Source organism: Neurospora hispaniola (genome assembly GCF_033458365.1).
Source record: "Neurospora hispaniola strain FGSC 10403 chromosome Unknown B0T23scaffold_2, whole genome shotgun sequence".
NCBI classification, from domain to species: domain Eukaryota; kingdom Fungi; phylum Ascomycota; class Sordariomycetes; order Sordariales; family Sordariaceae; genus Neurospora; species Neurospora hispaniola.
The window spans coordinates 174,011-200,135 of NW_026944407.1; the positions used below are offsets into that span (position 1 = coordinate 174,011).

The 26,125-nt window shown below is 52.5% G+C and overlaps 7 protein-coding genes across 7 annotated transcripts; 4 read left to right on the forward strand and 3 right to left on the reverse strand.

Moving 5' to 3' along the window:
- Window positions 1-1,059: 1,059 nt before the first annotated feature.
- Window positions 1,060-3,438, reverse strand: B0T23DRAFT_60694 (uncharacterized protein). The gene is made up of 5 exons (XM_062841530.1): window positions 2,907-3,438; window positions 2,814-2,839; window positions 2,433-2,744; window positions 2,296-2,367; window positions 1,060-2,242 (listed from the first exon to the last, which is right to left on the reverse strand). Exons 1-5 carry the CDS (start codon window positions 3,383-3,385, stop codon window positions 1,089-1,091), a joined length of 2,043 nt encoding a protein of 680 aa, XP_062694906.1. The 5' UTR covers window positions 3,386-3,438; the 3' UTR covers window positions 1,060-1,088.
- Window positions 3,439-5,062: 1,624 nt separating this feature from the next.
- On the forward strand, window positions 5,063-6,859 carry B0T23DRAFT_60843 (ATP phosphoribosyltransferase). The gene is made up of 4 exons (XM_062841532.1): window positions 5,063-5,260; window positions 5,375-5,409; window positions 5,475-6,053; window positions 6,132-6,859. Exons 1-4 carry the CDS (start codon window positions 5,244-5,246, stop codon window positions 6,512-6,514), a joined length of 1,014 nt encoding a protein of 337 aa, XP_062694907.1. The 5' UTR covers window positions 5,063-5,243; the 3' UTR covers window positions 6,515-6,859.
- Window positions 6,860-6,863: 4 nt separating this feature from the next.
- On the reverse strand, window positions 6,864-9,665 carry B0T23DRAFT_437366 (Man1-Src1p-C-terminal domain-containing protein; the record flags this gene model as incomplete). The annotated part of the gene is made up of 2 exons (XM_062840621.1): window positions 6,864-7,856; window positions 7,957-9,665. The coding sequence occupies 2 exons, from the start codon at window positions 9,663-9,665 to the stop codon at window positions 7,148-7,150; spliced, it is 2,418 nt and encodes an 805-aa protein (XP_062694908.1). The 3' UTR covers window positions 6,864-7,147.
- A 629-nt stretch (window positions 9,666-10,294) lies between these two features.
- B0T23DRAFT_372326 (P-loop containing nucleoside triphosphate hydrolase protein) lies at window positions 10,295-14,487 on the reverse strand. The gene has a single exon (XM_062836723.1). It carries the CDS (start codon window positions 14,206-14,208, stop codon window positions 10,705-10,707), a length of 3,504 nt encoding a protein of 1,167 aa, XP_062694909.1. The 5' UTR covers window positions 14,209-14,487; the 3' UTR covers window positions 10,295-10,704.
- A 934-nt stretch (window positions 14,488-15,421) lies between these two features.
- B0T23DRAFT_392987 (uncharacterized protein) lies at window positions 15,422-17,462 on the forward strand (the record flags this gene model as incomplete). Its single annotated transcript, XM_062838043.1, has 2 exons — window positions 15,422-15,859; window positions 15,942-17,462. 2 exons carry the CDS (start codon window positions 15,422-15,424, stop codon window positions 17,460-17,462), a joined length of 1,959 nt encoding a protein of 652 aa, XP_062694910.1.
- A 3,322-nt stretch (window positions 17,463-20,784) lies between these two features.
- B0T23DRAFT_60966 (uncharacterized protein) lies at window positions 20,785-21,758 on the forward strand. The gene has a single exon (XM_062841534.1). It carries the CDS (start codon window positions 20,876-20,878, stop codon window positions 21,407-21,409), a length of 534 nt encoding a protein of 177 aa, XP_062694911.1. The 5' UTR covers window positions 20,785-20,875; the 3' UTR covers window positions 21,410-21,758.
- A 144-nt stretch (window positions 21,759-21,902) lies between these two features.
- B0T23DRAFT_310843 (uncharacterized protein) lies at window positions 21,903-24,263 on the forward strand (the record flags this gene model as incomplete). Its single annotated transcript, XM_062834613.1, has 1 exon — window positions 21,903-24,263. One exon carries the CDS (start codon window positions 21,903-21,905, stop codon window positions 24,261-24,263), a length of 2,361 nt encoding a protein of 786 aa, XP_062694912.1.
- Between the last annotated feature and the right edge of the window lie 1,862 nt (window positions 24,264-26,125).

Consider the following 26,125-nt stretch of genomic DNA (forward strand, 5'->3'; position numbering starts at 1 on the left):
CTCTTCATTTTCTGTTGCACTCGGCTGCGGGGTTGTTTGGATTTTGTTCATTCGTTTCGCACTCTCGGCGGGAATGGAAGTGGTTCTTGTCTGTCTGTCTGTCTGTCTGTCAGACACAGACCATGGGAACTATTCAGAGAGAAAAAAGTGACAGAGGGAAGGCGGTGAAAAGGGTCGGTTGGGCCAAGAAAATGGAAAAGGGATTGGGAGTCAAAACGTACAGTACGTCGTCTCTTTGTACATACTGGGACGAGGATACATGGAGGGAGGGAGGAGATAGGTGAAAAGCAAGATGGGATTGAGCAGAAGTAGTCCAGCTTGGGAGCATGGGGAGCAGAGGACGAATGAGAAGTAGAATAATAATATTTCCTGGCTAGTATCAATTTGAACTGTTCATGGTCAGAGCAGGTTAAACGCCTGTAACCTTTATATTGTACTGGTAACCTTCTGCTTGCTTCCAGGCTCCTCGACATGTTTGACGATGTACGGTTTTGTGTGAGCAAGGATTGATGAACAATACAATCAGCCCGTTTCAGTGACAGTCCGTTGTAGTATAAGCATCACTTAATCTGCCGGAAGAACGTCTCACAGACCTCCTTTATGATACCACGAGGCCAGGGTGGGAAAGAGGATGTGAGAAGTGACACCCAAAGGAAAGATTAATTGAAGAGCCAAGAGATATATACAGCATCAACAAAAACAAATGAAGGTTAAAACAAGACTAATAAGCCCATAAGCCAATCCCCCCATTAAGAAGAAAAAAATAAGAAACCGACGCATATTGTACATGTGGAAAATCCAACTCTATCGCTTGGCTTGACCATTCAATGTCCTTTCCATCTGGCGGAAAGGGGGTACACGTTCATGGAGTTACGCCTTTTGTGAAAAGACGCATTCATCCCAAACGAGTGCGAGCCTGCCGACTCTTTTCTCCTGTCAATTTTTCATACTACTCAAGACATCACTTATTCAAGCCGAGACAAGTAAGTGGCCCAAGGACGTGCGTCATATCCTATTCCGTCCTTTTATGACTGCGAAAAAAAAATCCAAACGCATTTGATTATATGACCAAGCAAAACCCATCCATTTTATATATCCCTCATTTTAGCAGTAGCGTACGCCGCCACCAACGAGCTGATGGCTCCAATGAACATGCACACAGCAATCGCGTTCGGTCCGTCCGTCTTGGCATGCTCACTTGGATGGGCATCCGTCGCCAGCTCCGGGCTCTTGCCCGGCTCCAGGATGGCGAAGACGATGCTGCTCATAAATGTCGCGATGAACTGCGGGATGGTGGTGTAGATGTTAAGAATGCCAAAGTAGATGCCGCTTAGCTCGCCGGTTGAGCTGTTTCCTGCGGTGACCTCCTCAACAGCGCCGGCGGCAGGCTCGTCGACGAAGCGCATCTCGATACTGCTGGTAGAAAGTCTCCTGTAGGATGGGTTGGTGGCGGAGGTGGCCCCTGGAGACATAGGGTCGGGAGCGCCGCTGAGCTTGTTGACCTCGACTCCCAGGAACGTGGTGGGCGCCCACATGGCGATGCTCCAGGGGATGCCGCATAGGGCGACCAGGACAGTGGCGAAGCGGAAAGAGGCGGCGAAGGGAGTCAGAAACATGGCGAAGGCGAACATGAGGTGGCTGGCGATCCAGGCGCTGAGCAGGTCGGGCTTGTACTTGTTGACCGTCTCGACGAGGTTGGCGATGCTGGCGGGCGGGCGGTGGGTGAAGGTGTTGTCCTCGGGCGCGCGGATGAAGGGTGGCAATATCCAGGCGCTGATGAAGGTCACGGTCGAGTAGACGGTCAGGGCAGTGCTGCCGATCCGGCCCATGTCGCCCAGGGCGTCGCTCGAGTCTCGGGTGTCGGCGGGCACATCGTACCGGAAGTAGGTTTCGCCTACCCAGGTGCTGCTGTAGATGATGAATGGGAACCAGCCGATCCAAGACCAAAAGACCGCATAGCAGATGGCGCGGATGCGAGGAGGTAAAGTGATGAGGGTCGACACGATTTGGCGCACAACCTTGAAACGACCCGATTGGCGGCGAGGATCGGGCCGGACAGTGACGAGAACCCGCTCGGTCACTGCCCAGCAGGTTACGGAAGAGGTAACGAGCATCCCCAGGGCGGCGATGACGGTAAGCTGCTTGAATTGTGTGTCTCCCAAAGACGTTCCAAAGAGCTGGAGAAGGTCGATCGCCCCCATACCATAGCCGATAATATGTCCAAGTGAGCCCATACGGCTTGCTAAAATTAAGTTAGGATAACACAACGTCTATGATATGATCTGGAAAACGTACCCCATGCTGCGCCACTTTGTTGTTTTTGAATAGGCAGAGTGTCTACAACCAAGCTTCTAGCGCAAGACATTACTTTGAGGAGGGAACAGGTTAGTACATTCGATACTGGAACCCAAGAGCATTACAATAAGCCTTACCGGCATTGATGGCAAAGTCAACACAATAGAGCGAAAGGACAGCAACAGCGATGGTGCACGCTCTTGCATAGGTCGGATCCCAAATAAAGTAGGCCACTATCTCCTTAGTAAAGCCCAAGGCCATGAGAGCGAGTGCTGTGATGATGGATCCAATAACGATGACAGGTCGCCTTCTGCCCCATCGTGACTTTGATTGATCAGCGATGACGCCTATGATGGGTTGTACGATCAAGCCAGATAATGGTCCGGCAACCCAGACGAGCGATGTTTGGCCCTTGGTAAGTCCCAGCGAGAGAAGGTAGGGCGTACAGTCTGGGAGAAGTGCCTGGTAAGCGAACGTCTCCGAATTCCGGGATAACAATCATGATACCCAAAACTTACAAGTCATTTCAACACCCCATGTGAAGCTGTGATTAGTGAGACGTCAGTAACCGTACAGCCTCCTAGTTTTCTTTGTTTTTCACATGTACTAACGTGATGCCAACCGAGACACATGTCAGCAAGAGCATGCGCATGGTCTCCGTACTCCCCTTCACCGACGGGCTCCCCCTCCAAGTTGACATTTCGACGTTCTCTCCTTCAGAGTAACTGCCACTGTTGTCTTCCTGTTCACCGGAAGCCGCCCACTGATTGGGACTCAAGCCCTCCTCCTCCTTGCAATGACGGTCCAATGGCTTTTCCCTTTGGTACGACGGGCTGCCCTGCTCTACTGGAAATTCGCAATCGGGAAGCGGTGATTGTGTGGTGGAATATTTCTGCCGTGGTTCTAAAGGCGCACAGGTGTTATCGGGAGTCCTGCCGTCTGTAGGAGGTATCGAATCAGTCATTGCGCCGTTGCGATATAGGACATGATGGGCGCGCATCGCGTCCATCTCAATTCGCCCGGGAGGGTATGTGTAGTTGCTGTTGCTGCTGCTCCCCGATACCGTACGTATGCCGTTCGTCGTGTCCATGGAGTACGGCTTCTGGATCTTTGCAGTGACCAAAGGAGCTCTGGTGATTTCGCTTACCTAGCCGATGCGCAATACACTAAGCGGGCTGCTTGTCCTCAACCGAAAGGGATGGAATGCGTAATGTGAGGAAGGGCCGGACTACAATATACGGTTGCGCCTGCTGTCGTGGATCGTGCCGCATGCGGTTCAGCCGATGTATACGCTTTCTGTCTGAGTCGGGAATGATGGTTGGTGCTGTTTCGGGAGCACAAGCGATAGCTGGGGGGGGGGTTGCTCTACAACTATGCGGTACGGTAGTAGATGGAGATAAGGGCGACTGAACGAGAGACTTGAAGGAATAAAAAGCAGAACAAACGTGGTGGGAAGCGAACGAAGAAAGCGAGTGAGGTGGTCAGAAACGACGGATGTTTAGGCGTTTGTCAAGATGGAAATGTATGCGATTCGAAAAAAAAACAAAGTGTCTTGGTTGTCTTATCAGGGGGATGGTGTAAATGATGGAACACTGCCGCCCAGCCCTGCGAGCCCCCCCTACGCCTTTACAAGTATGTCGAATCAGTTACAGTAAGTATCTTTACGTACGGGATTCGTATAGAGGAACAGCCCAGAGTTGCCCAGTGTTGGGCCGTTAGGAGTGATCCCCGGTGAATGAAACTTGGGGGTCGTTGGGTGCACACTAGAGATGTGAAAGGGGTGACGTATCCTCAGTGTCGGGACTTTGACAGGGGTCTTTGGCGACGGATGGCTCCCTTCGCGTTGCTACCTACCTCTACGCAGGAGAAAATCACCGCGTACATAAAGTTACATGGTGGAATGAGAGTATGTGACGTTTCTTCCTAGGTAGTCAATGTATACGTAGGTAACTACCTATCTATCTGCTCCTGTTGTACACTTGGACCCTGAAGGACCCCAAATCCGGTGTATTGGGATACACGGTAACTTTCATCCAGTGCCTGAGCCAGGGACATTTATCATCTGCACTGTACCTTGCAGATCTCACTGGAGAGCGCTCCGACACGTGCTTCAGGGTGCGGTTGAGGCAGATCACCGTTCGAATCGACATGGACTTGTTTTGAAGGGATGGGAAAGGGATATCTTCAAAGCCAAATGGAAACCCAATTCGAGGTTATGACGACAATGGTACAGCGGTGCACTAGTGTACTTGGCCGATTAGCTACACTAAAATCCGGCTTGGGCCGGTGGCCGTCACTCCGACAGGCCGATGCCCGACTTGTGCGGGTCGGGGAGCCCCGCCGCCTGCAGAGCGGTTTTGCTGGGAGCCCCCACTGTCCACCACCTGGTCGATCACCAACGCGGGACGGAACCGGCGAGGGGCACCCAGTCACACAGACAAATCTCCAGTCACCAACTTTTAGCTCCGATTCAGGAACGTGGGCCTTTGGCCGCCTTTGGTGGGCTCCATTGTCCTGGATGCGCCAGATCAGGAAAATTCCGACTTCCACAGAGAAGCGGCCCCAGAAAGCCGGCATTCGATTCCAGCAAACCTGCCCGTCCAGGACAATCCCCATCTGTGCTGCCGACGTTCATTTATTTCAATTCGATCCATATTACATACCCAGCTACAATCGTCTGAAGTGTCTCCCGTGGTATGTCATCCACCCCCGCCAGCCCCTCTTGTACTTGTATGCTGTCTTGGTACTTTCTTTTACGGGGATCTCTTTTTCTCAAGTCCTGCCAGTATCCAAGAACTCTCTCTCGCTTGTTTCCAATTCGCAGACGAGACTAACTGGTGATCCCCATCAACTTTTTTTAGTCCACGTATACTCGACCGACGCCGATTTCTCTGCGCGAATCTCATATACCCATTCTTTCATCCGTCCTCTACTCTACATAGCCCTTCATGGATTTGGTAAACCAGTTAGTCATGTCCTCTCGGCCACCGTTGCCTGAAATCGATCCGACTCCCCGCCGCCGTCGATGCCGCATCTACAATGGCCAATAAAAAGGCATTCAAGCTGACGTCTTCCAAAGTCTCGAAGGCAGACTTCTCTTTGCCGTGCCCAAGAGTGAGTCACGACATGCTATACCGAGCGTCTGGTCAATACATATCTAACGCGGTAACTTCCTGCAGAGGGCCGCCTGTTGCAAGCCTGCTTGAACCTCCTTGAGGGCGCCGACATCCAGTTTAGACGCGAGAACCGCCTCGACATTGCGCTTGTCAAGAACCTTCCTATCGCCCTCGTCTTCCTTCCCGCCGCCGATATCCCCACCTTCGTCGGCGAGGGCCGTGTCGACCTCGGCATTACTGGCTATGACCAAGTTCAGGAGCACGATGCCGGCGTCCGCACCGTTGCCCGCGCCCGCCGTCAGAGCGGCGAGTGGAGCGCCCAGGATGGCGAGAAGGCCAAGCCTCAGGGTTGCGATACCGTCATGGAGCTGGGCTTCGGCGCCTGCAAGCTCCAGGTCCAGGTTCCCGTTAAGGGCGAGTACGCTACTGGCAAGGACTTGATCGGCAAGAACATCGGCACCAGCTTTGTTCACCTTGCACAAGAATACTTTGCCCGTCTCGAGCTGGAGCAGGAGGGTCTTGTGGATGCGGACGCCTCCCAGCTCGCCGGCCGTAAGCTCAAGACTCAGATCATTGAGCTCAGCGGCAGTGTCGAGGCTGCCTGCGCTCTCGGCGTCGCCGACGGTATCGTCGATCTTGTTGGTGAGTAATCCAGCCAATACCCCCGCCCCCGGCTCTCCCCACCTCTGGCGCAGTAACTAACATATTTCGCCCCGACAGAGTCCGGAGAGACCATGAAGGCCGCCGGCCTCATGGCCATCGACACCGTCGTTGACTCCTCCGCCATCCTCATCAAGTCCAAGGCCCCCAGCAACCCGGAGATGGTCGATCTGATTGCGGCACGTATTGGCGGCGTTATCACCGCCCAAAAATACGTGCTCTGCCAGTACAACGTTGAGCGCACCCGTCTGGCCGACGCCACTCAAATCACTCCCGGCAAGCGCGCCCCCACCATCACCTCGCTCGAGACCGAGGGCTGGGTTGCCGTCAGCGCCATGGTAGAGAAGAAGCGCATCGCCACTGTTATGGACGACCTGACCACCGTTGGTGCCACCGACATTATTGTGCTCGATATTCACAACACCCGTGGCAGCAGGGCATGAGTGATTAAATAGGAGAAACATAGGACATAAGAGGCAAAAATAAAATAAAAATGGAGACAAAAGCATTTATGTGAGCCTAGCTTGGAAATTAGAGCGAATCTGGGGATTGAAATGAGGGTTAACAAGGTATCGATGTGTGGTGATCTGGGTTCAAGATATCTGGCATCCTTGAAGTGGTGAAAATGCGGAAGAAGAGGCTTATGCTGACCTGACTGTTTCGGTGACCTTTATTCGAAGACGAGAAACGGCGTTAACGGGGGTATTCTGAACCAACTTGCTTTACTCGTCGTATTCGCGTGTCAAAAGCATGACGTATTATGGGAAAACAAATAGTCAACAATTGGTCCATTGAACGAAGTCTTCGAACAGTTTGGAGGTAAACAATTCAACCTGCTCCTCACATTTAACTTCCAGGTTGCTTTCTTGCCCCTAAATTCCTCCCTAACAGTCGACAACCAAGACGGTCTATGAACACACAAAACGACGACCATAGTGCCGAAAAGGAACAGAAAGGCCCAGGGGGAAAAAAAAAATGTACAGGTGAATGAACGGACATCAAGCATATGTACAAATATAACTGAACCGTTTGTGCCTTCCGTATCTGGTAAGAAGGACGGACATGACATGAGCCATCTAGTAAATCGGCCTCCCTTCAGTCCACTTCCTGAAACCAAACCTACTACCGCCGGCCCTCGCAGGCGGATGAGTAGGAGTCTCATACTTCTGCTGATCCTCCTCCCCCTTCACCACCTGCTGTTGCTGCTGCTGCTCCTCCTCCACCTCAGCCTCAGTCTTGACATCCGGGCCCCAAGAAACTCTGTAACTATTGTTGGACTTCAAACGCCTCCTAGCCTCGCCGCCCGTGATCCCAGGCCTGCTGGGGCCGATCCACTCCCACGCGCGGGCGATCTCACCGCTGCTGCTCTCGCGCTGGCCCGTGCGCACGTTGCTGTTCTGCTCCACGACAGCCGCAACCTTCTTCCACACACGCTCGCGCTCGGCGAGGCGGTGCACGGACCGGAGCACGTCGTCGCGCAGGTTGGGCAAGAACAAAAAGGCGTCATCATCACCTTCCGACTCAAAGGCGATCTCCTTCTGGAGAGCCAGGCGGTCGAGAACCTGGTCGACCAGACCGGGGATCTGGCGGGCGACGGCGCGGTGCGTGCGGTAGGCGTTGCGGCCGTAGATGAGGGAGAGAAGGGATAGGATCACTCCACCAATGCTGAGTCGATGTCGAGCCAGTCCAAGCTTGACGGATCGGCGGAGCGCGCAGGTGTACGGAAGGCGAGCGAGAGAGCTGGACGATAGCTTGGTGGTTGGAAAGCCAGAGGTATCTCTTTTTCTAAAGGTTCGGAAGCAACCGGTCTGGTTAGTCCAGGCGTGGTCAGAAAAGAGCTTATGTTGTCATGATAACACTGTTCAAGTATTTCTTGGGAACTTACTCGTAGTAGGAGTCCGTTACGTGGACTTCAACCTCATCCCGAGCCTTGACTTCTCCCAAGGCCGCGGCCCAAAGTTCCTCAAACTCCTCGGCTGCCATCCGCTTGCTCCGCTTCTTGCTCAGAGACTCCTTAAGCTCTTGCTCGTCGATCGCAGGGCTCTCCAGAGGCTTACCCTGGGGCTCCAAGGGCTCGCCACACTCGTACTTGGCTCTACGGTCCCGCAGCTCCTCAACGGCCTTGTTGGCAACCGCTTGAACCTTGCGCGCCTTCTCGCCGTCGGGCTCGCAAGTAGGCGGCAGAGGAATGAGACCTCCGAGAGCGAGCGGGTGAGGCTTGAGAACGAAGCCAGGCTCGCAGCGGGCAATGAAAGCTTCGTAGCAGTAGGCATGCGGAGGGCACGGTTCGCAGTCGGGTTCGAGGAACGGTCCAGCCCATTCAGGGACCTCGAAATCGTGGAGGCCAATCTTGTCGGTTACTTCTGTCGCCCAGTCAGGCAATTTGATACTTCGTCCGACAAGCTGGCGCGATTCGCGCCCAAGACCACAGTACCCGACCGCGATCTTCTCTTGTCGGTACCAGCCCGCGTAAGCGACTAAGAGAGTGGTGAGGAGGACCCACAATGGAGTGGTCAAAGGACTTCTTTCCCTACGGCTAACTTGCTTGTTTCGTTGCACAGCCAGAGCAGGATTGTCTATCTCCTCTTGCATTAAAGCCAACTGCTCATCTGGAGTAAACTCTTCTCCCGCTTCGACATATGATGAGTCCGCGATATACGAGGAGTCCGCAACATTGGACATCATGGACATTTCAGAGTATTCGGGTGACCTCGGGGTCTTGGGCATCGAGTGCTTGCCAAAAGGCAATTGGTATGTCCTGACCGTAGACGTCGAGCTGGGCTCGTAACTCCTGATCGATGATGTCGTGTCGGGCGTCTCTAGCTCCTCGTATTGCGGGCCATCTGTTCGTCTTCGCGAAGCGACAGTAGAAGGGGTTCTGGTGTAAGCAGAATCCAACGCGCTCGTTTTGCGACGATGGCTCGGAGTCTTCATGGCCGAAGGAGGTGCCGCAGGACTTCCGGCCTGGAAGGGGTTGTCATTCGTGAATACGCTCGCAGTCGCGGTGGTTCGCTTGAAGAAATCGTCGTCGGATTCGTTCTTAACAGCCGGCGTCGTACGCAAGTTCCTACCGAGCGTAGATGGTGTTTCTTGATAGGACGTTTCTTGGAAAGACGTCTCTGCCTCGTGGCCTGTATCATCTGTGTCGGAAACACTCGGCGCATGAGATACGTGTGATGCTGCAGAGCGGGATACCCTTTGGCTTGTGTTCCCACGAGCAGCTGCCGGCGTCACAGGAGCGTGGCTTTCCTGGACATCCTCCTCCAGTTTCACCCTCGATACCTTGCGCGGCGATCGCGAGCGACGGGTGCTTCGAGAAGGAGGCGGCAGCTCCTGGTCGAAGTCGGTGCTCGCCGAGCTCTGCGTGTCAGCATCGACAATACCTTTGCTAGACCTCTTAGCAGTGCGGCTCGCTAGATACTTCTTGGACAGAGGCACCACATGCTCGTTGAACAAGTCGACGAGCTGGCCCTTCTTTGCCGTGCTGGGATATGACACCTGGTGGGTGACGAGGATAGAGCGCAGGCGCGGGACGGTCAGCGACCGAGGGTCGAAGCCCGGCTGGAGATAATCAACGTTCTCGACGTCCGACATGGCGACGAAATTGGAATCGATCAAACAGCTTCGAGAGGGTGACGGAACGTGTGCGGGCGATTCTTGTCACTCCCGGCTTGGTAGGCAACAAAAGATTGCTGATGACGAAGGTCTACCGAACGCTGATCGGAGCTGGAAGCTTATCGAGCGTGTCGTCGAATCGTCGCGCTTTTGTTCGACAGCACGGGCAAGCAAATGATTTGCTTGCCGTTGGTGGTTTGGCCTTACAATGAATGCGATGACCAGAGCAAGTAGCTTCCTGTCATTCGTTGATAAGTTTTAGTACAAGTGGAACAGCTGGCTATAATAGATATTGATGAAGGAAAAGCGAGGAAGGAATCGATGTTGGTTTATCGCCAAGTTGGTCAGACACACACGCAGGCAGGGCAGCTGTTGGAAAACAAAAAGTGTAGTGACGGAAGTGGAGTTTCTGGTTGTCGGTGGCAACCACAGACGCTAGCAAAACACGACCCTGCCTGTGATCACCCGAAGTCCCTTGGAACAAGTTGTTTGGAACGTTCATTTGATTGTTCAAGCTAAGGTCGGGCACCGCCACATGTGGCGCAGCTTCGCTTATACCGTCTTGCAAGTCCTCTTTTGCCAGTGTGTTTTACATTAGTTTTACGCCAGTTCATGTTCAATGTTGCACAATTACCTCACTTCATGACAAAATGCACGTCGCAGCTCACAAATAACAAGAAGACTAGGACCTAGTTCACGACTGTACACACATCGTGGCTTTCTTCATTGCTGACGTTGGTCCATTGTCATTCATCACACTAGGCATATAAGAAATAAGTTGATGGCGATGTCGATGACATAGATCGCAAGCGACCATGTCGATATGGGAACCTGCTGACATCGCCACGTTTTATAGATCAATGGCCTCCGCTATGTTGCCGGTCCTATGTCCCGATTCTCCTCGTGAACCGCCCGAAACCCCGAAAACCGATCTCTGTGACCCTACCGAGCGAATAATGAATGGTGTGACCATGTAGATGTCCTCGTGAGGCCATGACGCCAACGAGACGGACGCCATTCATTCCTGGTCGTCATCACTATCCATCACCACAGTTCGCTTCCTCGCTCTGGCATGGGACGCCGCACCACCAGAAGGTTTCTCTCGAATTTGATCTTCGCCGCCGCCCCCTTTCGAGGTGTCACCAACTTTGGCATGTCCCGGGCTCCCCGTTCGCATCCCCGTACCTGTGCCTTCCCTCTTTCTCTTAACAGACAGAAATTCGATATCGGGTAAGTCGTCGTCTCCGTCCGTGGTGTCCTGGGTTGCGGGTAATTCTACCGGCACATAAAACGGCTTGGGCTTCTCGCGTCTCGCTGTTGATGGCAACGAGCCTTGAGCTGCCGACGCGGTTACCGGTACAAATTTGGATCCAAACATATCGCCATCATCTTCATCCGACGCGAAGGAATCTGATACTTGCTGCTTGCGTCCCGTTTTCGAGGGCAAGGAAGACGACCCCGCGCCAGGAGCTGTTGTCGGCGAGGTGGACTCGCGGGGACGATGCTGTAAACTCGAGGTGACTTCACCATCGCTGACGATAAAGTCCTCGAGGTCGGCACCGTCATCAGAGCCATCGGTCCCCATTTCCATGTCGCTGGTGCGGGTGCAGTCGTCACCGTAGTCCACATTGGGGTCTCCTTGTTTAGGTTGAGATTTTTTTTTCCGCCCGCTGCCACGTCCACGACCCTTACTGCGAAAGTTTCGGGGCCTACTTACTTCGTCATCGTCGACATTGTCATCATCTTCGTTGCCACCCTCTTCGCAGTCGCTGATAAGTGCGGTATGTCGTGCTCGGGGCTTGTTAGTCTGTTTGGAGACCCCGGTAGATTTGGCTTTTGCTGTCGCTTGACGTTTCTTAGGTGCGGCAAATTGCTCTGCTTCCTCTGCTTCCTGCCCACTCTCGAGGCGCGGCCTCTTCTTTTGCCCCTTTCGCGTTTCTCCTTCTGTTTCGTTCGCAAAGGGTGGCAATGGTATCAATTCCCAGGAGGACGTGTCTGTTTCACCGTATGGCTTAGTATACCTATTCGCAGGAGCTTGAGACTTTGCCAGTTTCCTAAACAGTTTCACACATCGCTTGGTATATTCCCCGTGTTTGACATGGACGATTTTCTGAACCACTCGTCTGGATGTTGGATGGCGATACCAGTCTATATCCAACTCTTCAACCTTCGATTGTCCGAGGGGTATCTTTGTATAGTTTCTGCGGAGCTCGTTTTCCTGCGACGTGCTCAGCAAAACGCTTTCGATTTTGGGCCGTTCGGCAATAAAGTCAGTTTCCTTAGGCGCAGGTGGCCTAGCGGGTGGTTTGGCTGTCTTAGCTCCAGCTTGACCAAGGAAAGAAGCCTTGATGAACCCTGTTTCAACACCGTCAGGCATGTTGAACTTCTTCTTTGCCGGCTTTGCCCTCATTCTTGCGGCAGATCTTTTTGGTTCTGGGAGCTCTGGGTTTTGGGAGTTCTCAAGTGGAATCTCCACAACCTTCTTTTCCACCTCAGGTCGTATGTCTCGTGGCACAATACGTGAAGAAAGGTCGTGACGAAAGGTAAAGCGGCTCCCCTCGCATATCATTCTCTGCATGGTCGCGTAGTTGTCCTTCGCCTCGTTGAATTTGTCTTCCTCTTTCCCTTTCATCAACAAAAGTACAATGTTACCCGCTCTCTTGCGACCGGTACGACCCATACGCTGAAGCATTCGGATCGGTGACGCTGATGCATCGTAGCAGACAATGAGATCCACTTGGCCAATATCAAGACCCTCCTCGCCAATGGATGTTGCGACCAGAACGTTGTGAGCGCCGTTCTTGAACTTCTCGATCGTCTCAATTTGTTGTTTCTGTTTCATGCCCTCGCTTCTCTTCGAGTCCGCTTGTCCAACGAAGACTGTGGCCTTGATAAGGGGTTGCTTGTTGAGAATGCGTACAATCTCTTCGGCACTGTCTCGGTATTCACTGAAGACAATGGCTCTGGTATTGGAGCCCTCGCCAGCATCCATGAAGTGGTTGACCAGGGTCTCACAAAGATATTCCAGCTTGGGGTGTCCGAGGAACCCATCAATCTTCATCCAACCCTCTATCATATCCATCATGTTCTGAAAGTTCTCATCCTCCAGGACTTGCCGCTTGAGCTTTGACCCCTTTCCTCCTTTCTCCTCCTCGGTGGTGCGGAATTCGGCCAGATTATTGTAGAACGGTTTGATTCCATGGAAGTTGAGTAGTTTGATGGAATGCGCCAAACTCTGGAGAATCGCGAATGTGGCTATGACACTGAATTTGGTTCCTTGGTTTACGTGCCTACCCGGACCTGCCATCCAGTCATTCCTGGCTTTCATCAGGCCGTAGGTAGTCAGGCTCATAGGGTCCCTGCCGTAGTATATATTTTGTGAACTCAGCTTGGTCACAAGGGGCTTCAGGGCCTTGGAGAACAAGTCTCTGACTTCCATCATTTCGTCAGAGGGGTCAAATGTTATCGTGTTGATGTCTCTTGAGTGCACATATTGACGAATGTCAATCGACTCTTCGGTTCTGATCTCGACGTGAGAAATGCCCAAATTATCAATGACGTCCTGAACACCTTCGAGAGACGATCCTGGTGTAGCAGTCAGAGCAAGAATCCGAAAGCTCTTGGAGAAACGCCTTAAAAATTCGACCACCTTGACGTATGCATAGTCTCCAGTCGCACGATGCGCCTCGTCAATAACCAGCAGTACAATCGACTTGGGATCGGCATAGCCCTTGGAAAGGTCATTCATTAGTGTTTGGGGTGTCATGAAGAACAGGCGCTTTGTCGCCCATTCGTCCTCACGTAGAACAGGAGGAGTCTCTCCGGTTAGGAGAGTCGCCTGAGATCGCGGGATGCCAGCTATGCTGAGACATGCTTGAACTTGTTGTGAAGCCAGGGGTTTCGTAGGAGCAACAAAGACAGCCTTTGCGGTTTTTGTCCAGCGGATGTAGTTGAGCATGATTGTCGCAGCAATAAATGTCTTTCCCAAGCCCGTGGGGAGGGCGACCAATGTATTGTTGAAGAGGCCATTTTTGACAATGCTGAACTGGTAGTCTCGAATAGGTCCCAGATTCATCGGATAAACCCATGTTTTCATTTCTTCTATGTCAATCTCATGGTGAGTGGGCTGCTCTGGGGGCATATCGGCACGGAATGGTCGATTCGACACCGCTTGCGGGGCGGGTTGCGCATCCTCCTCCAGCGTGCCACCCCATAGTGTCGTCTGACGCAGATTCTTACGCTGGCTAGACTGAGCTAGGGACAGGCGAGACGTTGTCGCTGACGTGGTCGGCTTGCTTGCTGTTTTGGCACGCCCTGTAGCTGTAGCCTGACCCTGCGATACGGTTGGAGTAACGATTCGTCTTGCAGAATCGGATATTGGCCACGCTTGTGCTGGTGGTTTTGCCGACGAAGCAAGCTGCTTGCTGTTGCTGGGGTGATGTGATGTGATGTTGCTGGTGGCCTGGGTAAAGGCCAACATCAAATCCTCGTCAGGAATATCGTCAAAGTCATCGTCATCCATGACTTGAGAGATGTGAGGTTGTAGAAAAGAAAGAACCTTGACGATTCGAGATTCGATGCGCCGTTGCTTGGACCGTTAATCCGACAGGTTTTTTTTCTTTCTTTTTTTCCTTTTTCTTTGACTTCCTGTTCTGGCGATGAGGCTTGTTGGATGAAGTTCTTAGAAGTGAAACAATTGACATTCACAAGCAGTCCGTTTGCATCGATGGACCGACCCTATCGTCACACAAGGAAGCCTGCTATGAGACGCGTCGCTGTTTTAATGGACGGGCTATTCCCTTGACACGTTCAATCGCCATAACACGTGAATTGGTGTGGGCAGTCTGGATGCTGTCGCCTGGGGAGTTCGCAGCAGAACAGCGTCAGAGTGGGGCTGTTGCATCTTGGGTGGGGCAGGTTTGCGTCAAAATCCGATCGCTTGTCTCTATGGTCCGCTGGAGCCTGGCGCACTGGTCGGAGCTTGGCTCATTGCGTTGAGTTGCATGCTCCTCCACTGCCGCCGCTAAGGTATTTCCTTCTTGGAGGTCCGGCGGGCTGAACCTTCTTTCTTCCATTCCCCAATCCGTCATCGAAACCTTCCCTCATTTCTCGACCTTCTCGCGTCGTCACAGGTGGCATCGGCAGCCCAACCTCCTCAGTACTGACCGGCTGATGACTCTTGCACATCCTCGTACTCGCCCGTTGCTTCAGAGCTAGCAGCTTCCGTACGCATATTAAACAAACGATCACGAGCGAAGCGGCGGCCTTCTACTTCTACTCCCGTACCTTTGGACCTCCGCGTCGTCTTTGTCGCCCCACCTCCAACTGAAGCATCTTTTACATCTTTCTTTACCTCGACAAATCCCTTTGCAGAAGCGCACCTAGACTCTTAGCGAAGTGTCCTTTGACACCTATCTGGGCCACTCTCAAATACAGCGTCTGAAATCCACCCAGCGGTGATCAATCCCCGGTCGGCATCGGCCGCCTGTTTTTTAAGCAGGCTGCTCTCCCGCCTAACGGCGACACCAAAGGTAAGCCCCGGCTCTGCATCTTAGTACCCTTCACCAGTTACCCCGACCACGACCGGAACTTTAACCATCAGGGCAGCGAAGAAGTCGGCGAACAAGTACAACTCGCAACTCCACGACTCCCTGTCCTTTCATCAACAACTCGGCGAGGAAAAATCACCCGCAACTCCCAACCATCGTTTTCTCTTCAGAATTCAACGAACAACCATGGCACCTCCTACTGGTCCTCGCGCCGGAACTGGAAGGGCTCCTCCTCGTGGACCCCGAGCAACAGGCGGCGGTGGCGGAATCCAGAAGCGTCGCGCAAACCCGAGGACGGACCGAGATGGAGATGTGTCAATGGATGCTCCGGCTGGTGGCTCTGGCAGGGGTGGGTTGGCTTCCGGCGGTCGAGGACGTGGCTCCAAAGATGCTCGAGGTGGAAGAGGTGCGGTGAACTCCCGGACAGCATCCCGGGTCGTGCAGAACCTACAGAACTACGTCAGCGGAGGTCCCGTCGGCAAAACACAGTCCAATATGGCCACACTGAAGATTCACGGTATGAGCAATAGCAAAGCTACCGGTAATCGCGACGGAGGGCTTCGGTCCCTTCTCACCTTTCTGGAACGGAAGGCTTCCAAAGACAAAGCAGTTACAATCGGCAAGGTATACTTTCCCATCCACCGACATCCCCAAGCGCGCAATATTCTGCAACTGCGATAAACGACACCTTCTAACCCATCGATAGAGTATTATGGACGGTGATTATGTTTGGATCACGGTCAGAAAAGATGATGCCCCGGAGATCTTGAGGCTCAATGGATTCACCTATGCCGGTGCACCCCTGACGATTACGGAAACCACCGAGAGGATGCCTCGCCCCGAAGACAAGATTTCCAAGGCTGCTGAGGAGACCAAACAAAAATTGACAGCAGTGCTAGCTGCGCGCTACAATCCAGAGTTGAAGCTGCTTGACTTATCTTCTCTTGGAACCGATCCCATCCTCAGCAGCATGGGCACCTTTGATTCCAAGGATCGGGCCGAAAAGGCCTTCAAGGTCTTGGTAGTTATTGCTAGTCAGCAGTACAAGACCGCTGCCGAAAAGCGTGAAGGGATACAGGCCATTTCCCTTGCCAGCAACGGCCTTAACGACGTCATGCAGGTTTTCACGCTTGCTACGTCACTTCCAGATATCAAGAGACTTGACCTGAGCAGCAACAACCTCGACAGTTTGTCCAAGATCTCCAAGTGGCAGCACCGCTTCCAGTACCTCGAAGAGCTTCATCTCACGGGCAACCCCATCACCACCCAGCCCGACTTCGTGGCAGAACTCATTAAATGGTTCCCATCGCTACAGAACATCAACGGACAAATTGTTCGCAGCCCACAAGAGGTTGCTGAGGCCCTCAAGGGCATGCACCCCACGCCACTACCGCAGTTCCCCTCCAACCTACGGGACGGAGAGGCCAATGTGGCGAGCATCTTTGTCCAAGTTTTCTTCCCCATGTTCGACACCGACAGAGCTCGCCTCGCCGCTGAGTTCTACGACGACGACTCGTGGTTTTCGATTCAAGCTATTGCCAATTCTGGTCGTAATCTTCCTTGGAAAACTTACCTCAAATACTCCCGGAACGTTCACAAATTGGGAGAGAAAAATCCAGCGACGGTACAACGTCTCTTCACTGGAGGAAATCTCATTGCGGACATGTGGAAGGCTCTCCCCAGTACTCGGCATCCAAGCATGGAGAACCCTGGTGCCTGGCTCATCGACTGCCACACCTTCCCCAACCTCGCGGACCCCACCGGCCATGGCTTCGCTACGGGATTGCTCATCACCGTCAATGGCCAGTTTGAAGAGTCCGATACTACCGAAAACCTCTACGGAAAGCGCACCTTCACGCGCACGTTCATTCTTGGACCCAGCAAGCCGAGCAACCCGCCGCCGGTGCACCCATACCGGGTTATTAGCGATCAACTCACCCTTCATGACTGGACACCCGCGGAGACACCTGCTGGTCAGGCCCCTGTCGCCAACCAGGTCCCGCAGGTTCCGGTTACCAACGCTGTGCCTCCAGCAGAACCTGTCATTTTGGATGACGCCACGAAGAACCAGCTGATTCAGGAGGTAATGAAGCGGACTGGCATGACAGCTGAATATTCAGAGTTATGTCTCAGTGGCACTGCCAACTGGAACTTTGAGATGGCACTCAAGTCATTCGAGGAGCAGAGGGCGAACTTGCCGCCCACGGCCTTTATCAACGCTGTCTAGGGGACAGCGCAGGTCACCAGCGTCAGCATGGTTTGTTAGTTCATGGTGGAATCAGCGCTAGTTGGGTAAATACCCTCTGCCTGGATGAGTTGGAGACAAAGGAAAAGGAAGATAAAAATTACTGAAGGCCAAGGAACGAAGACTGGGAAAGAGGAAAGGTTTTAAGGATCAACGATTAACTTTGTACAATACTTGCATTGCCATACTATCTCAAGGGGGCAACGGAATGGGTCGGCTAGCGGAATTCTTATAGGGCGGTCACTTGATTTGATATTGCGGAAACTTAGCGTGCGTTAACAATTGAGATACCTGGAGCTCTTTTGGGCTTTGGCCAAAGAGTTTCCCACATTCACTGTTTTTTGTTTTTCATCTAATTATAAGATTCTTTTATTATTTTTTTCCCCGCTGATCGGGTGAAGATGCTTACGGAAGATGCTCGAGCGTAATTGGGACACAACGTTTATGCTGCTTAGGCCCAGTAGCTTAACCACCGTGAAATTGTTAACCACGGTTGTGATAAGTGCGAAATCACACAGCTAATGAGATCTCGAAGCCGCGCGCCATTCTTGGCGATTGGGGTTTGGTGGTGAGCATCTGATTGTTGGTTTCCCCGGCATCATGCGACGTTTCTTGAATCGCTGCTCCACTGCGGCCACTGCCACCCCGGCAGTTGATCGGTACCTGCATCTGTCGATCTTTCATAGGGCGGCGTTGGGAGAAAATGCTGAGTGGTCCTGGTACGATGAGCAGTCATCATCACCTGTTTGGCCTCGTCCAATGGGCGGCGGTAAGAGTTTTATCGGATGAGGGGTAGTATGGGCGCTTACTTGTATTGATCTTGGTTGTTACGACTTACGATGGGGAAACAATCATGTTCGACACTTGAACCTGAGTGAGAGCCAGGAATAAAATTTCCGTTGAGGATTGGCTTTTTTGCGCTTTTCGCTTTTCGGCGATCGGTTAGGTGATCGGTTATCTATCATCAGTGGGAGTGATCGACACTTCATATGCTGGCTAAAGGTATGTGATCGATTAGATGAGAGACGACCAAGCGGATGTGAATACATAATCGCGGGAGTTGCGACTTGTCATCCTTCAATTGATACCTTGTGTTAAGTAAGTGTGAGATTGTTTTCTCCAGCCAGAACCCATCACTGCATGTCAATGGTCGGGGAAAGTTGAATTTCTATTGATCCTTTCCGTACGCCAGGACGCCATTCCTCGTCTCGCATTGCATTCTCGCCCACAATTGGCCACCATTCTCAGATTCCACAAAAACAGAGAGAAAACATGGAGTTGTTTACTTATCACATTCCCTTGGTAACTCAAAAATTTGCGCGCAAGCCTGTGGGAAGATGGCATTTCCGCGCTAACTGAGGAATTTGTGATGGCGCCCATCCATTCCCACTCCGTATTGCCCCAGGTGATGAATGTAAATAACTTGAATTTGTTATCGCACTTCTCGATGGAAGATTGGCTAGAAGCACTCGACTTGGCCATGATCTTACAACGTCGTACAAGTACCTCTAGTCAGGTACACTACATACCAGGAAGGGCAGACACATCACCCACTGCTACCTACACACTGTGCCGTCAAAATGCACAACACCTGCATGTGGAGAGTTCTACGTTGGGAAGGTCGATACCTCATTATAGTACTAGCACTGACTACGGTAGATTATGATTGCTGACGCAAACGTCATCTTCCGGATATCAAGTACATCTGACATTGTGTGTAAGGTTCCTTGACTCCCTACGGGTTTGCTCGGCTCAGTCTTGGTTGATTGCTTTGCCGACCTGCTTGCTTGGCTGGAGGCTGCTTGCTTGTGCTTGCTCGGCCTGCTGCCGAATGGTTCATTTAAGGGGGGGAGCCACTCTTGGTCTGTGCAAGATGATATGATGGGATGAACCGGTCATTGGTGGTGGTGTTCGTGTTCCATCTCCGAACTGCTCGAAGCACACGCAATGCCGCCAATGCAACAAATGAGAAGAGAAATGATGAAGAAAAGAAGCGACAGACGAAAGAGAAGGGACCCCACACTGAGCTCCACCGAGGGTATTCCCCGTTCTCCACCTGTCTGTCCTGCCAAGCGGGGGATGGTTGGAAGGTGGAGCATCCAGGTGGTGTTTCAAGTTCTAGCGAGGGGAGTCGCGGACAAGGGCACAAGGCAAAACGAACGATCAAAGAAAAAAGCGAGAGGAGCAACTGAAGGCTTGTCTACAGGGGCAGAAACCATGAAGCTCAGTTCGCATGAGGAGTTCGTCGGAGTGATTGCTTTTTTGCATTGGCTCCGGCTTTTCTTCAGTTCCTTGTTATTCTGGGCATGGGTATGGGCATCCAACCTCGCATCGACATGCATCATGCAGGTGGTTCCTGTCGTATTGGCTCGCTCGCCCAATTCTGGAAGTGGATGGATGCTACATCACGGCAACAACATGGTCAACATACATACATATTGACCCTTAAAAGTTTGTTAGCGTGGTTCCTGCCCCACATACTTTCACAGGGGGGGTTGCAAGGCGGGACACGTCTATTTACGAATTCTAATTGGTTAAATCTGCCTAATTTCAAAGTAAGAACGAGTAAATAGAGCACACACACACAAACCTTCTCTACTGGCTAAGGATCGCCTAAATCACCTAGAGCCCCCCTTACTACCTTCTATATTTTATTAGTTTTACTCCCTGCTACCCCCCTTGTTATCCCCCTGTTAAAATCCTATGTAAGTACCGAGCTAACGAACTTTCCAGGGGTGATGTGTATTTGGCGATCGGACCTCGGATCTGGTTGACAGGCAGCCTACCTATCGACGTGAATATTGGCAGAGTGTCCTGTTGATTTTCTTGTTGATTGTTTGTCATTGGTTCTGATGACGACCAGAGGCTCTACCGGATTGCCCGTTACTCATCAGTCATGCTTGATGGAGGCCGTCCACTGACCAGGGTCCTAACTCGCTTCTTTTTGCACTGCATCCGTCTCCACCTGCCAGAGAATGTCTCAGACCCAGCCGAATCCCGATCTAGCATCTGCGGAGAACATTCACAACCCATCCCGATTCCAACGACAGATACTCTAGTTCGTCTCAGCATTACCGCATTAGTCGCCTTCCCATCACGCGCCACTGCACACCATGCCTCTGGGCGGACACGCGAGCTCGCCAGGGACCGGAAGGCTGGAAATGCCCCAAGCGTAGCCGAGGTAGCAGCTGCGAAGTCCGTGTTGGTAATTTAGGTTTGTTGTGCTGCTCAGACTTCAGCGTTGCACTGCCAATTTTTCTGTTTGCGCCTGAGCCCCCTTTTCATACCCTCAAAGTCGCCAACTAGGTGTTTCTGCCATGTCCCGACCAAGACCGGCTACTTCCCCCTTGGCTCTGGCGTCTATGCGATCCTAGGTATCCCACGCGAAACGATACATGCAACGCATCAAGCGTCTCCTGCCAGTGCCTGTGCCGTCTCCTGCTCCGGCCCCTGTCCGGCCCATTGGCGCCTCTGATTCGCCGACGACTGCCTCGCGGCACCATCCAGTGCCATCTCCCCTCCCTGCCAGAGTGCCAGATCCCATGCTTCGAGTGGGCGACTACCTCGTCCGCACAATCTCCCGCGTTCTCGTCCTGGTCCAGTCGTTCCAGTGTCTCGGTCCCGCTGAGCCATCCTCCTCGTCGAGTCTCTGCCGTCTTTCTCGTCTCCGTCCTTCAGGCCTCGTCTCACCAATCGCTTCCTATCTTCTTCTCCTCCTCCTCCTTCTCCTCTCGTTCTTTTCGCTTTTTTGCCCGTCTGGGATCCGGCTTGTGGTGCTCGACTCTTCTAGTCCTGGGAGCTCAGTGAGGACGACCAAAAGTTTGCTACGAGACCTTGCCTTGTCTCACGCTGATGAACCCATGAAATATCTCCTTGCATCTGCTTGTACGACGACGACAACGACGACGACGCTAGCACAGAAGCATTAATCTGCCAGGGGCTTGCAAGTACCACCAGATTCTCGCCAGAGTGGAAACCGACCAGATTCAGTCCAAGAGTCCGCTTCATATCCCCCGACCCTGCGACACACAGTCACGGGCTCTCGTTTCTTCCCGCGACACAACCTGATCCGGCCAACTGCGAAAGGCTCTCTGTTTCCATCTGTTCTCTCGGAAACATCCAACAGGTGTTCCGTCAATCAATAATTCTCCTTTGATCCGACAAGGGCCGGCCCTCTTGGACTTCCAGAACGCGTACTCATCATTCACTCATTGTTCTCAACCTTCTCTTTGATTAGAGATTTACTCAGCATCATCAACTGTCACTCATTTTCTTTCATTTTCTGCGAGCTCAACATGTCGCTATAGCTGGCCCGGACATCATTAACAAAGACCTCTTTTCTCCGACCCGGCGGATTCATCCTAATATCGACACCATTTTCTCCCCGTTTGGCACGGGGAGACATCCGCCATCACAGCAAAAATGCCCCTTCCCGAACCGGAAGTTCCGTTGACAAATGCGTGCGCTGTCATCTTCGACAACACGATTTATACGTACTCAGCCGACGCGTTTCAGTCGCTACAGTTAACGCCAGGCGCAAAGTGGAAGAAGTTGGAGCAGGGCGAGAAGGTCACGGGCGGCGTCTGCGTAGGGGCGACAACAGGCACGGCAGCGACGTCTTCACTTTTCATCGTCGGCGGGAAGGGCCAGACGGAGGGCTACCAGGGCATCCAAAAGTACACGTACTCGACAGGGAAATGGGAGTCTCTTCAGTTGCCAGCACCGGTAACACAAAATCGGTTACTGCACGGTGCCATCTATCTGAACGCAACGGATTCCATCCTTGTCTACGCTGGCAATCAGGATGGTTCAACTGGCCCATCCACACAGACATATGCCATCGGCGCGTCTCCACCGTATAATGTGCGATCGTTCGAGGCCAGCGTACCGCCTGCTATCAACCCGATTCTTTTGCCATGGTCGGACAGCGAGGCTGTTATGCTCGGTGGCAGCACCTCGAACACACAGGTGATGCTGTTCAAGCCTGAGACAGGGTGGAGAGACTCGGGAGCAACCCTTGCCAATCCTATAGCGAAGGACACATCAGCAATCAAGGCGGCATTGGTGCGCGGCGATGATGGGTCACAAAACCTTTATACCTTTGACATGACACAATCACCCAACATGGTGCAGCGGATATTGTTAAGTACTGGCCCCGAGCAACCTATTCAGAACGCTGGGCCAGCGAAGAAGCGGGATGTTACGATACAGGAGGAAGAACGGTCGATTAGCGAAAAGAGGGATGTGCTGAACGTGTTGACCTGGCCGCATTACAACGCAACCCTGGCACCCACCAGCACAAGGAGTAATTATGCGATTGCGCAGGATGCCGATGGCATGGTTGTTTTTGTGGGAGGGAATTCAGAGGAACCTCTAGCCATGTTCAATGCCAAGGACAACACTTGGTATAATACGACGGACATGTTGGTGGATCAACAGGTGTTTATTGCCGCCTTCACCTCTTCGACAACCTTGGAAACATCGACGGTAGCTTCCACGACTGCTTCGAGGACAACCTCTACGAGTCTTCCAGAGTCGGAAGCTTCGACGACGCTGGTCACTGCGACCCCCACTGCAGCTTCTTCGGTTTCCCCTGTGAGTGCCGCTACTGCGGCTGTCAGCAGCAACGCTGAGAGCTCGAACGAACCCAAATCCCACACAAATATTATCCTTGCCGCACTACTGAGTTCAATCTTTGGACTTGCCATTGTCTTGTTCGCCATCTACTTCTGCATCAAGAGGAAGGGTAGGCAGCAGGCACGCAACCAGACAGGCGGTGCAAGGGGTGGGAGCGGAGGACCTGGAGGAGCTTACGACGAAAAGGCTGGTTACGGGTTCCCGCCTGATACCAAGGGTCCCTTCCGTGGCCATGGACACCAGACGCAGGATTCATGTGGCTCCATGTCATCCCTGGCGATGATCGGCTACGGTACAAACCACCAGAAACCGGGCCGCTCTTCCCCTGGCCACAAGCTCAGTATCAGCAACGCCTTCGGCAGGCGCGATTCGGACGACAGCACCTTTAAGGCGTTCAAGAGCTCCATCAGCAAGCCGGTTCCCGTTTCGCAAACCATATCCGCCGAGCCACCAGAGAATCCGTTCTTGGCGGCACACGAAAAGGAAGTATCGTTCGCGCCCAGCCCAGCCCAGCCGATGCCACGGAATCCTGCAGCCGCTGCCAACGTCGACCCCGAGATTCGGCGCAGCTCCGGATGGAACCGGTACTGGTCCGGCGGCTCAGCCCTGAACGTGATCGGACTCGGCAACAACACCAACAGTGCCGTGATCAACCAAGGCTCGCAACGAACCACTGTCGTCTCGGACGTGAGCTCCCGCTACAGCAAAAATACCCAACATAGAATGACCCAGGATAGCGCGACAGTGCCTCCACTTCAAGCTTACGAGCCGCGCGTGTCCTTCAACCGCGTAAACTCGGGCAGCCCAACCATCGCGCATCGCGACCACGATGACGAGAAGCTGTACGAGGGTATGAGTGGCCAGATCGAAATGCCCCGGCCCGTGAGCGGCGTGAGCTCCATTTCGGGATACTCGAGCGGCATTCCCGCTTCCGTGCACGACACCTGGGACCCGACCGAGTTCACGAAGCCATGGGGCGCTAACCGCGCTCCCAGCAGCGCGTACAGCGCAAGCATTTACACGACTCCCCTGGCGCCTGCGGGGAGGGTGCCGTCTCAGCTTGTCCACCAACAACAGGGGACGCGTCAGCAGGTAGTGCGCGATGACATGAGCTGGCTTAACTTGGGCGGAAAAAATGGCCCATGATCGGGTTCTGACTCGGTTGTTGCTTCTGTCAATTCTTTTTCACTAAAAACGTCTGGTCGGCTGCCTGTTGAAGGTCGCTGTTGCTCTTTCATTGTTGTTTGTTTGTTCTTCTCGTCGCTCACTCTTCCGGCTGTCTCGATGGAAGGATGGATGATGCTATCAATAATATCCTGTAATCGCGGCATATCCCGGACTCCCGTTAGTTCAGTAATTTGCTGTTGTTCGCTTGCTCTTGGGTATGAACAACTTGCCCACGCTCCTCAACGAACACTCGGAGGAAGAGGTAGATGAGGAGGGGGCGGAAAGAAATGTACTGTTTGTCCGCTTTATTTTCCGACTATCGTTTCGGATACCCTGTTATTATCTGTTGCTGGTGCTGGTGCTGGTGCTGTTGCTGTGGTTGTGGCCAAAGAGGAAAGCGGCTGGAGCAGAGGTGTAGTTCTAGGTCAGAGACGCGGCGCCGGTTGTAAGAAGGAAGGGAGGAAAGGAAGGAAGGTCATGCTGTTTATTAAGTTAGTCCATGTAGGTAGATCCGGCGTTATTCATCATCCATCATTACTATCATCATCTCTAACTGCCAGTTCTGTTCTTTTTCTCGTGTTGTCGTTTTCTTCTTCTTTAGTAGTCTCTTAAACTTTAGGCGTTGTTTTATCACTTTCCGTTTCTTACATTGAGCAAGCATTGTTGCATTGCATCAACTTTGGCGACCCAGGTTCGTTCGCAGATAGTTATCTTTCTTCGTATTTCTTATTTTTATTTTTTTCTCCCTCGGTCTAGTACTGTCAGAATAGGCGTAGTGGACATATATCATATATTCCATCATACCACTCTACACCAAAACCCCAGTCAATTGATTGAATCACCAGCGAAGAGCTATACAACTGAACAACAACAACAACAACAGAAATGTAGCTATACACTACCGCAGTCATCGGGTCATCGGGTCAAGTGGCCCGTTTCCTTCTCCAATATGAACTACTTCTCGTCCAGCAATCCCTGTGTCTGTCTCCCCGTTGTGGTCTGCATTACGATTGCGTAAGAAGAACAAGACCTGCGGGTTGTCAGGACTCAGGGGGACCAAGGTCTTCTTCTATGTACTGTACATACTGCAGAGTCCCCTGGAACCGCATGCGTAAGGTATACGCAGTACACCCAAATATGCCCTCGACATCCACAACTGCATCGCCAGGCGATATTACAAGTCTCTGTCTCCCACCAAAGGCTAGCTCCCTATTCTGCAGAAATACATAGCAGTTGGTGCATAATATCTGGTGGTCCCTAGTAGTGTTTGGATTGTATGCAGTTTTAGGGGACTTTACAGTACTTTACACTCTTTGTGTACAGGTGTGCATAATGCATGTACACTACGTGATACTGCGACCAAGACGAGAAATCCAATGGGGTTGGAGGAGGCGCATGATGTTGCCTCTTACCATGCAATGCATCTGGTGGAACCCCCACTTCCTGGACGTGGGACTGCGCAGAAAGACTGCTGCAGTTATAAAAAGATTGTCAAACTAGGATTCTTCTGCGGGTGGTTGTTTCAGTGAGCATCTGCCGTTTTTTAGAGAGTTGGTTTGTAGTAGAAACACGGTATTATGTTTCCTGAGATCGTTCAAGAAGGTCTTGGAATCATCTCTAGAGCTTCGTTTGACAACGTTCTTCGCTCGGAACGGACAAATGTTTCTGGACGAATGTAGCTGAAGAAACGATGAAGGATTCTCTCCCACGTGCTTGCCATTCGCAAATTAATTTCTCGTCACAATACCACTGAGGGATGGAATGGATCTGGAAGGTGTCACCTCACCTCTGACACAGTAGAGGTAGCCCTCGGTCCTAGTCTAGTCTGTGAGATGACTGTC

Coding starts and splice junctions, on each gene's coding strand:
- B0T23DRAFT_372326 (XM_062836723.1), bottom strand. CDS start 14,208: ATGGATGACGATGACTTTGACGATATTCCTGACGAGGATTTGATGTTG.
- B0T23DRAFT_60694 (XM_062841530.1), bottom strand. CDS start 3,385: ATGGACACGACGAACGGCATACGTACGGTATCGGGGAGCAGCAGCAAC. Junction 2,745..2,813: donor ATGGGGTGTTGAAATGACTT/GTAAGTTTTGGG, acceptor CACTTCTCCCAG/ACTGTACGCCCTACCTTCTC. Junction 2,368..2,432: donor TGACTTTGCCATCAATGCCG/GTAAGGCTTATT, acceptor CCCTCCTCAAAG/TAATGTCTTGCGCTAGAAGC.
- B0T23DRAFT_60966 (XM_062841534.1), top strand. CDS start 20,876: ATGCAACGCATCAAGCGTCTCCTGCCAGTGCCTGTGCCGTCTCCTGCT.
- B0T23DRAFT_60843 (XM_062841532.1), top strand. Junction 5,410..5,474: donor TCTCTTTGCCGTGCCCAAGA/GTGAGTCACGAC, acceptor AACTTCCTGCAG/AGGGCCGCCTGTTGCAAGCC. Junction 6,054..6,131: donor CGGTATCGTCGATCTTGTTG/GTGAGTAATCCA, acceptor TCGCCCCGACAG/AGTCCGGAGAGACCATGAAG.